The sequence below is a fragment of the Triticum aestivum genome, chromosome 6B (assembly GCF_018294505.1).
Source record: "Triticum aestivum cultivar Chinese Spring chromosome 6B, IWGSC CS RefSeq v2.1, whole genome shotgun sequence".
NCBI lineage: Eukaryota > Viridiplantae > Streptophyta > Magnoliopsida > Poales > Poaceae > Triticum > Triticum aestivum.
This window is the reverse complement of record NC_057810.1, coordinates 90,960,187-90,970,381: the sequence shown is the minus strand read 5'-3', so window position 1 is coordinate 90,970,381 and position 10,195 is coordinate 90,960,187. Positions and strand designations below refer to the sequence as shown.

Sequence of the window (10,195 nt, the reverse complement as noted above, 5' to 3'; positions counted from 1 at the left end):
CGAGGTACTTCCTTTGTGGCTGCCGCGATGCGGGGAGTTTGGGGAAGCCGGCCCGATGAGGCGGCGGTGACTCGAGGACGCGTGGCAACACGGATCGGCAGTCACAGGGTCCGGCCACTAGGAGAAGGGGGCAACAGGAACGTTGGGAGGGGGGCAAAGCGGTGGAGAAAAAAGGTGAGGATTTTTTACTCCGCCGTTGAGGGGTGGAGTAAATATAGCCGCCGGATACGTGACCGAGGAAAAAAAATCCTCCTCTATGAGTTTTAGGAGTTTGGCTAGGTCTCGGTTAGAAAAGTAAAACTAGATTTTTACTACTCTAGTCTCTAGGATCGGCTAGAGTTGGTCTTACCAGCCGACCCCGTCCACCATCGAAGAATGAAGCATGTGTAGCTCGATATACATTTCGTCAGTTACAAACTTTGCGCTTGCCAATCTTCCGACTTACACGTGGCAACAGCCAACAATTCACCGATGATATAACCAATACCCTATAGCAGCGCGTGAGTTATGTTGTTCCCGCATCACTTCGTCCGTCATAGAATCGACACAAGTTGTCCCCACAAAATGATTCAGAGTTGTTCCCACAAAATCATCAGCAAGCAATACCAAACAAACATAACAGAAGATTTTCTACTATTAGATTTTCGGAAATTCAAACCTGAACCAAAACTAATAATCTCTAGTGACTGTTGCAAGTACATAGATCCATTCGTGCATCTTACAGCTCAAGGCAACAGAAACCTACTCTACCAACAAAATCGCCGCCTTAGTCCACATGGTTTGCGAGAAACAGGGTCCTCTTTTCTACAAGTGCTGACAAGATAAGAGATGAGTTAGCCACCCTTGGCTGAAATTTCGGGCTTGAGCAGCTTCCGGACCTCCCCTGCGGTCAGTTTATCCTTACCAGCCAGAGCAGCAAGCTCGGCGATGGACTGTTTCTGCTTGACATTATTCCTGACAAACGGTGTGCCAACGCTGCTGCCATCCCCGACAAACCGCCTGTCATCTGTGGGTCTCTCGTGTTTTTGTTTCTTGTGAATCGGTTTGTCCGATAGGAAACCTGGCGATTTCCTCTTGCCACTGTCATTCAAGAACGGCATGCTCACGGGTTTCTTGCTGCTCGATTCTCCCTCAGGCATTGCCTTGGCGGATTTCTGGCCCTTGGTGCTTTTCTGAAATGACTCTGGCTTGGTGGTGCCGGCATCCGCAGTAGTAGGTTTGTCGGTCTTCTCTTTCTGTTTACGCTTCTTTGCAGGGCTTTGAGGAGAAAACAGCTCCTCGATACTCTGGCCAACAGGTTTACTGTTGTTCAGGCCAAATTCGGCTTGAAATTTTCTCTGGGTTGTTTCTTTTGAAGTTTGCGCAGCTCTCCACTGGTCGGGTCGTCTTGAGTATCTATAACGAAATAAATAGAAAGAGAAAGTCTATTAACATGCTAAATACTAGGTCCGTAGACAAAAGTATGAGGGAAATAGAAGAATTATTAACCTATCAACATCCAGTTTCTTTAACAAGTGGATGGCATGTCTTGTCCGAGATAGTTCATTTTGCATAGCCAGCAGCTCTGACACGATGGCCTCTTTGTGGGAAAAATTACTCGCTGTAAAGCATTTTTCTACCAAGAATGAGCCAGAAGGATTCATAGCAATCTCCCCGTAATGGCCTTGCAATCTGTCACATCACACGTATATATAAGCCAGACAGTCTTCGCCATACAGCACTACGCCAAAATAGCCTTCCGGAAGAAGTAAAATGACAAGTGAGGTATTGAGATAATTCAATGCAGCTAAAACAGCAGGGGTACTTCCAAATACAAAAGAATTAGCATGACAAGCTAATGTTATGTTGCACAATACTGGAATATCATGAAATCAAAATGCATCACAACTACCAAGTAGAGAGCCAACAGATGGTGGAAGAAATTACGATGTATGTACATGATTATAGCATGACAATACAATGGTAAAGAGGCACACTGAAAATCTATTTTCTATTTTAGACTATATTCTTTTGCTATACATTACCCGATCGTAACATGTTGAGCCAAACCCCCTCTTCTAGTGTGGCTTGCCAATGTTTCCCATTGTTATAATATTTGGAAACTTCCGAGTTTTGAACAAAATTTTATCGGCAATGTAGCAATTGCCTAACGGGCGGCTCCATGCCAATGCCATACACAAACAATGGAGTTCTTCCATTGCTGTTATTTGATGATTACTACTTATGATAAAGAAAATATGGTAGCACCAACAATTCCCATGAGCATGGCTTCAGTACACAAAATTGCAGTGTACCTACCGGCATTTATTTACAACAGCATAAATAAAGCACATCCATTGCAATATAATACATGAGGGGAGGGGGGGAGGGGGGCATTGAGTCTGTTAGAGCATACTCCCTCCGTAAAGAAATATAAGAGCGTTTAGATCACTACTTTAGTGATATAAACGCTCTTATATTTGTTTACAGAGGGAGTAGAAATTTTCCGGAATGAGGGAAAAAATCTCCAAAAAGTTGAGCTATTCAGGAAAGGCTTACTTTGCAAAAACTTTAAATTTTCGCTTTGTTGTTGCACTTGAACATAAAAATGCCTCAAGAACACGGCTGCCTCCAGGGTCCTTGGCAATCTGCAGGATCTGATCATTGTCCAAAGCCAGCAAACTTGCAACATACTGCCGAATATATTGCTGCGCGCAAATGAAAGGGATAAGGTTTTAGTCATCAATACCCCATCGTTTTGTTCAGAAAATAAGAGTAGCAACTTAAGTAAATATGTTAAGGGATAACAGTCGGCTGTTGGTGTTGCCATTTTATTGCTCAATAATAACTAGTAATGTACTAGCTGTTGCCACATTATTGTTCAAGAAAATCAAATATATATAACTTAGCGCAATGGTGTAAAAGGAAAAGTCAACACAGATGCACGGTGAAAATCAAGCGGCACAATATGACAAAAAAAACTACCACGACATAATTGACAGAATGAGCTTGTTGTGCACCACAAAACAGTCTGCAATATAACAGAGCGTTGATAGATACTATCTGCATAGGACTATTGAACTGGATATATAGTGTAAACCTGGAACGGTAAAGTCATGCAAAGAGAATTTAACAACATGGCAACATATTTAATAGACTTGTGAGTATTGCATACATGTGGGTATTGAAAAATTGATTGGAGCATCAGGCAACCAAGAACACTCATCTTTACACCAAGCGGCCATTTCCAATAAGATTTCTCCCGGAGGAAATTCTCAAGAAAAAGTATATGTGCAACAATGCTATCAGAAGACTCGGAATCTGAAGTTATTGCTGCAGAAAGAGCTTCAGAGATCTGCAGTTCAAAGTAGACGAATCGCATATATTTAAGTTACAGATATTGACAAATAGCAATGCAGAGATTTCAAGTTGAAAAAAGTACCTCTAGGCGATTTGTTTCAAGTCGCTGGCATGCAGCTAAAATGGAAGCCACCACTCCTGATTTACCTAGCTCAAGCAACTCCTTGATATTAGGACCAAGTTCCTCCCATATTTGCTTCATCTGCCCAGAAAAAACAGAACTCTACTGATAAAACATTGTAATACATCAAGTGCTAACCAAAGAAAATATCTGTTTGACAAGTTCGCAAGCAGAAATTTGACACAGATTGAGTATAAGCTGTAACACAATTTCACATATGAAGAATGAAAGTAATAGGTTTGGAATAAGTATGAAATGGGCTACAAACTGTGTAATGGGTGTTTATTGCAGCAAACAAATGCTCCCAAGGTTCTAAAGGTCGATAACCGCCACTCGCTCGGTCACCTAACTTTGTAGTGATTACACAGTAATCAACCTTTCATTCATATGGAATCCAAACAGGTGGATGGAGTAGACGGGCAGCAGTAGCTGACACATCATTTTTGCATACTAAGTAAGGGCAGCTGTTACAAGTATTCAGGTGGTTTTAGAGCACTGGTTTGCTCAAAACAACATTTGATTAGCTTATACCGTACACAACTAACAAAATTTCAAAGAAACTTCTGAATGTAAACTATGGTATACCTGATCTGCAGTTTTGGCTGATGATACTAAAGCTTGTACCACATAGTTACCACAGTGGTGAGACGAGATTGCAAATAGTGCACCCTTGAGAGTGCCTATAAGCATATTGCTGCGTAGTTCCTCGGGAGCAACATCTATAATGACCTGCAAAGCATGTGCATCCAGTGAATATTCTTACACATACCAAAGTGCAAAGAGAAGGGCAAGGACGAGAAGATCCCCATGGTAGCTGAAACTTATGAGTGAAAGATATGAGTTGAATGCAATTAAGAAACAAGAGAACAAAAAACACTACCTCCAAGAGATGACTGTAAGCAGTATCTTCAAGTAAAGCAACTATCTTATTCTTTTGTTCACTGTAATCTTTCTTCTGAGCAGTGTCATCCTCATCGTAACCAAGAAGAATCGATATTATATGATTCAATTCATCGTCATCACCAGCTGATAATTTTAACACGGTCTGCATAAGGATATGTTAAGATGGTTATGGAGCAAAATAAGAAACAGATCTATGCATTACAGCTAGTGGTGAACAAGAGACACTAACCTGTAAAACAAGGCTACTGTTCTTCTCAGTTAATAATGTTGAAATGTCATTTTTTGCATTTTGTAGCATTTGCCTGACAAATGTTTTGAACATGTCTGGGAAACCATGTTCAAAGCTTGTCAGATTCTGGTCGCCTGGTCTACTTGAACCACCGCTCAATCGTTCAGCCAGAACGGCAGATCTCTTTGTCGTGTGGAAATCTTGCAATGAATCTAACGGGACGCCCTTACAAAGACAGAGAAGTGTCCTTAGAACATGGGATCCATAGCAGCTGCACATCACATTAGTAGCATCTGCAGCAATAACCTGCAGCAACAATTCAAATATGAGTTCCATTTTGCATACCAATGCAAACAAGATATGCAACACCACTGAAAAAAAAGAGATACCTTGCAAATCCTATTCAGTATCTCTTCCACAATGACCCTGGAGGTGTCGTCTTCAAGATGTGTTGCCAGTGCCTTGAGAGCTGCTTCAGCCACATGCGATCCAAATTTGTCCATGGCAATAACATGAAAAGACTGAATACAGCTGCGGAGGAACATGCATAACTGCTCCAACTCGCAACCTTGTACAAGAATCTGCAAGGTGTGGCTGATTACACCATCAGTGACAAGTTCGAGCTCTTTCCCTTTAGTTTCTTCCAAAGCATTAGCGCAGATCGTCGAACGGTCCTCCAAATCTATCTCCTTGTTATCAAAGAGATTCGATATCTCGAGGAAGTATTTAGCGGTTTCAGGATCGACCTTCTTCCTGAATATCGTTGAACACAAGAAAGTGACCGCTTAGCATTTCACGTCCTCACACATATAAGGTTATCCCTTCACAAAATTCAATACAGATGTACATTCAGAGAGAAAGCAGAGTCATACCTAATAACATTCATCGCTGATGTTGAAGCATTGGGGGGCTGTAATGCGTTCTCATTCTTCTTGCCCCCGGGATTCATGTTCATCGAGCTGCCCAAAGGGCGGCCCTTTCCACGCCCTCTGCCCGTGTTCCCATCCTCGCGGTTGTTCCTCCTCCCATGTTTAGATTTCTCCATCTACAATGCAACATTTAGAAACGATATAAGTTATAACTTTAAGAATCGAACAAGAAATTTGCAACGAGCACGCCCTCTGCCCCCAAAACATACTGATATCTATTGGACAAATGAAAAACAAGCACGCCACCTGCCCAAAACACACCGATATCTAGTGGACAGTTCAGATCAACATGCAAATCCTCTGTCAAACATTAGTTTGTACTAAGAGGAGATCAGGATTAGGGGTCAACTAAGCAACCTCGGATTCGGCTGTACGTCCATGTATCGAGCTAGATATGATTCAGAATGCTAGCTGGTGATCCAAGGTCAGATACAACTAATCATACACGGTCGTGTATTTGTACAGTACATGGGTTAGCTTGACGAGCACCACGAGATGATGTGCGCTTCTCAATTTACGGAGCACTTACATATAGAGCGCCTGGCGCTTAAGCAGCACTGTAGTACGGCGGCCGGGGAGTCGGGGAGCACGGCGGCCGGGGTCCGGAGCGGAACGGCGAGGGGCCGAAGTCGGCCTCGCGCGGAGCAGCGGGCGGGCGGGGCCGCACAGTAGGCAGGGAGGGCGGCGGCGAGCAGGCGAGCAGGGCAAACCGGCAGGGAGGCGGCGCGAGGCTGAGAGTACGAGCTCTCTAGGTCGGGATTTTGGGGAAGACTCCGGAGATGGAGCGAGCGTGCAGGGCTTTGGGCTTGTTTTTTTTTCTACGGGAACAAGGCTTTGGGCTTGTGTGCGTGGGCTGTGTAAGATGCACCGCGGGCCCAATTTGAAATCTGTAATGTTGGTAAATGGACGGGCGAGTCTATTCCTCGCGTTCAGCGAGACCTGGGAGAATGCCCGCGTCGAGGCAGATCCACATGGGCCGGCCCAGGTTCGCTGGCGGGCGCATTTTTTTACATTTTCTGTTTTATTTTTTGCTTTTTTGTACTTTTGCTTATACTTAAGAATATTCTAAATATATAGATTACATAAAACACTCTTCAAAAACCATTTTTAAAAAGTTGAACAAGTAATTAAAAAATGTGAAAACATATTAAAAAAATGTTGTACAAGTGTTTGATAAAATGTTGATCATGTATATAAATTTTTTGAATAAGTATTTACAAAATGTTGAACAAGTATATAAAAATGCTGAAAAGGTATTTGAAAAATGTTGAACATGTATTATTTGAAAATGCTGATCATATATATAAAAATCTTGAACAAATATTTTAAAAAAATGTTGAACAAGTATTTGAATAAAAATGTTGACACTTATTTGAAAAATGTTGAAGATGTATACAAAAATGCTGAAAAAGTAATTCAAAATGTTGAATAAGTATTTAAAAAATGTTGAACAAGCATTTTAAAAAAATGTTCAACACATATTTGAAAAAAATTTGTACAAGTATTTGAAAAAATGTTGATCATGTACATAAAAATGTTGAACAGGTATTTGAAAAATGTTGAACGAACAATTATTTGAATAAACATGTTGAAAATTATTTTTCTAAAAAATATTGATCATGTATATAAAAATGTTGAACAAGTATTTGAAAAATATTGAATAAGTATTTAAAAATGTTGAATTTTTTTAAAAAATGTTGAACAAATATTTGAAGGAAAATCCAAAAAAGAAACAAAAACCTGGAGAAGAAAAAATCAAAGAAAGAGAAAAATGGAAAAGAAAAAAAAAGAAAACTAAACAAAAAGTGGAGAAGAAAAGAGAAAACGAAAAAAACAAAGAAAAAATGAGAAGGAAAAACAGAAGGAAAAAACCCGTGAAAACAAATGGAAACCATGTTCACTCACCTCAACTATAAAACATGTCTCATACTTATCACGAGCGAGACTTGGGCAGAGTGGCTAGCGACGCTAGCTCTCCCCAAGGAGACCGGGGATTGACCACCTTCTCGCATATTAATTTTCCTTTTTCTGCGTGAACATGGGCTGCCCGATTAGTAACACCCTTCAGCGAGAGATTAGTTCGGGCTTGCTTAAAGCAATAAATGGCATTCACGGTAAATTGACTAACAACGAAGAAACTTTTCCCATGCACCGGATGTCACTATATTACCCAACCACAGCAAACCTACTCCTCTCCTGCTCTACTAATCCATAGCTCCACTTCTACATCCCTGCCTAAGCTTACCGCCACCGCGCGCGCCCCCTCGAATCCTCAAGCACCAGCTTCGCGCGCCGAATGTCGGAGTGCCGCTCCAGCGAGCTTGCGGTAATGAGAGAGAGCGAGCGAGAGAGAGCGCAACCAGGAGGACATAGGGCACGAGAGTGAAACGGTCGAACTCACCTTGCAGCGTCCTTTCTCTCTCGCCCTTGATGCGGGGTCGCCGCTGCCACCACCCACGGGAGAGAACACATAGAATGGGGCAAAGTTGAAAAATGTACCGTTTCAGGTGTGTCCCGAGGATGTGGGCGAGAAGCATAGAAAAAGAAAAATGTTCCTGCATACTCATCAACCGCCCGTCGAAGGAGCTACTGACTCAACGAGTTTGCATGGGTGGCCACTGCGCCGCCATCCGTGGTGTGGCCTTGCCGCCGGTTTGGACACTAGTTTATTTTTTAAAGAATATGGTCAGTGGGGATGGGCGTTGCTGGTGTGCGGGCGGGTGCTCCTATTCAGCGACCTACGCGCGCTGAATAGGAAGGAAACACGCACCCCCTGACACGCATTTTCGGGCCAGCCCATGTACAGGGCGGGACTCACCTATTTTTTTCATTTCATTTTTTCTTTTCTACTTTAGTTTTTTCTTTCAAATTATTTGGGGTTTCAAAAATATTCCAAATTTAAAAATGAAATTGATTTTTTTAACTTCAAGCAATCAAAAAGATCATGAATTTGAAAAAAAGTTTATGATTTTGAAAAAGGTCACGGAATCAATACTTGTTTGCAAGTTTGAAAAATTATCCAGGAAGTAAAAAATGTTCGTGAATTCAAAAAATGTTCTGAATTTATTTTAAAAATCTTAAAATTACATAAATATTGTGGAATTTCAAAAAGTTTCAAATTTCAAAAAAGTTCATCGATTAAAAACAATCATGAGTTCAGAATATGTTCATCAAAACAAAAATTCTTCGTGAATTCCAAAAATTGTTCCAGCAAAATATTAATTGATTCAAAAAATATATTCAGGAGTTTCAAAAAATGTTTGCAATTTTAAAAATGATTGTGAATTCGAAAATATTCTCGCGAATTTTATACATATTCACAATTAAAAAATCAGTGATTTTAGAAAAAAATCACGAATTAAAATATGTTCATTATTTAAAAAAAGTTCTGAAATTTGAAATATGTTCAAAAAAGTAAAGAGAAATAGTAGGAAAAGAAAAAAGGTTTAATGAAAAATAATAAATGAAATTTAAAAGAAGAAATAGAAATGAAAGTGAAAAAAAAGAGAAAAAAAAACAGGAAAAACGGTTCTTTCCAAAACTGAGAAAAAAAATATCCGAAATGGGTCGGCCCATACAAAAGACATGGCGCATGGGAGGCCACGCGCTAGTTTGATATACAACGATCCGCCTATGTGCGCGTGTGGGCGGGAGCTCCTATATGATGCGTGATACGCTGGCGAACATGCCAGCGCGTACCCGTCCGCTCCCGTGCGCCCCTACTGGGCCTGCCCACGAGCGGGGCTGAACGCCCCAGATTTTTATAATTGGTTTTTTTCACTATTTTTTCTTTTTGTCTTTCTTCAAAATAATTCGTAATTTAGAAAACTAAATTTTGTAAAAAAATGTTCGTGATTTCAAAATAATGAGCTTTTTCTGAATTTTGAAGAAAATTTATTTATTTTGACAAACAAATTTATATGAGCATTTTTCTAGTAGTGATGAACATTTTTTTAATATTTGATGAACAAAATTTGAATACAATGAACATTTTTTAAACTTGCTGAACAAAATTTGTATTTAACAATATTTTATGGAAAGATGAACAAATTTTCAATTCATTGAACACAATTTGAAATCGACGAACAAATTATGAGTTTGGCGAACAATTCTTGAAATTGATGATGAACAAATTTTTAATTTGGTGAACAATTTTTGAAATTTATGAACAGATTTTTAATCTGATGAACATTTTTTTAATTCAATGAACAATTTTTGTATTTTGACGAACATTTTTTCAATCTGATGAACAAAAAACGAATTTTATGAAAACACAAATTTTTTAAGAATAGAAGAAAAGAAAATGAACAAAGTTTTTATTTGATGAACAAATTTTGAAATCGGCGAACAAAATTAAATTTGAGGAACAAATTTTGAAATAGATGAACATTTTTTCAATTCGATGATCAAATTTTGAATTTTGATTAACATTTTTTCAATCCGATGAACGAAAAAGGAATTTTTTGAACATGTTTTGAATCCATGAGCATTTTTACACAATGCGAACATTTTTTGAATTTGATACAAAAAATATTCACGAATTTGGAAAGAAAAGAAAAAAAGGAAAAAAGGAAAACAGAAAAGAAAAAAGAAAAAAAAGAAAAAGAAAAAAGAGAGCTAAAGAAAAAACGAAAAGAAAAATAAATTGGATATGGGTCGGCCCATACGAGCGCT

At 39.6% G+C, this 10,195-nt stretch overlaps 1 protein-coding gene across 1 annotated transcript; it reads right to left on the bottom strand.

The window, feature by feature from the left end:
* Positions 1 to 616: 616 nt before the first annotated feature.
* On the bottom strand, positions 617 to 6,292 carry LOC123135959 (pumilio homolog 23). Its single transcript, XM_044555232.1, has 11 exons — positions 6,051 to 6,292; positions 5,465 to 5,637; positions 4,982 to 5,345; positions 4,593 to 4,898; positions 4,341 to 4,505; positions 4,046 to 4,189; positions 3,422 to 3,541; positions 3,155 to 3,334; positions 2,539 to 2,687; positions 1,489 to 1,671; positions 617 to 1,395 (listed from the first exon to the last, which is right to left on the bottom strand). The coding sequence occupies exons 2-11, from the start codon at positions 5,635 to 5,637 to the stop codon at positions 834 to 836; spliced, it is 2,346 nt and encodes a 781-aa protein (XP_044411167.1). The 5' UTR covers positions 6,051 to 6,292; the 3' UTR covers positions 617 to 833.
* Positions 6,293 to 10,195: the final 3,903 nt, after the last annotated feature.

Excerpts from the sequence above, each read along its gene's own strand:
- LOC123135959 (XM_044555232.1), bottom strand. The coding sequence starts at position 5,637 with ATGGAGAAATCTAAACATGGGAGGAGGAACAACCGCGAGGATGGGAAC. Across the intron at positions 1,672-2,538 it reads AAATTTAAAGTTTTTGCAAA|ATTGCAAGGCCATTACGGGG; the intron begins GTAAGCCTTTCC and ends GTGATGTGACAG. Across the intron at positions 1,396-1,488 it reads AAGAAACTGGATGTTGATAG|ATACTCAAGACGACCCGACC; the intron begins GTTAATAATTCT and ends ATTTCGTTATAG.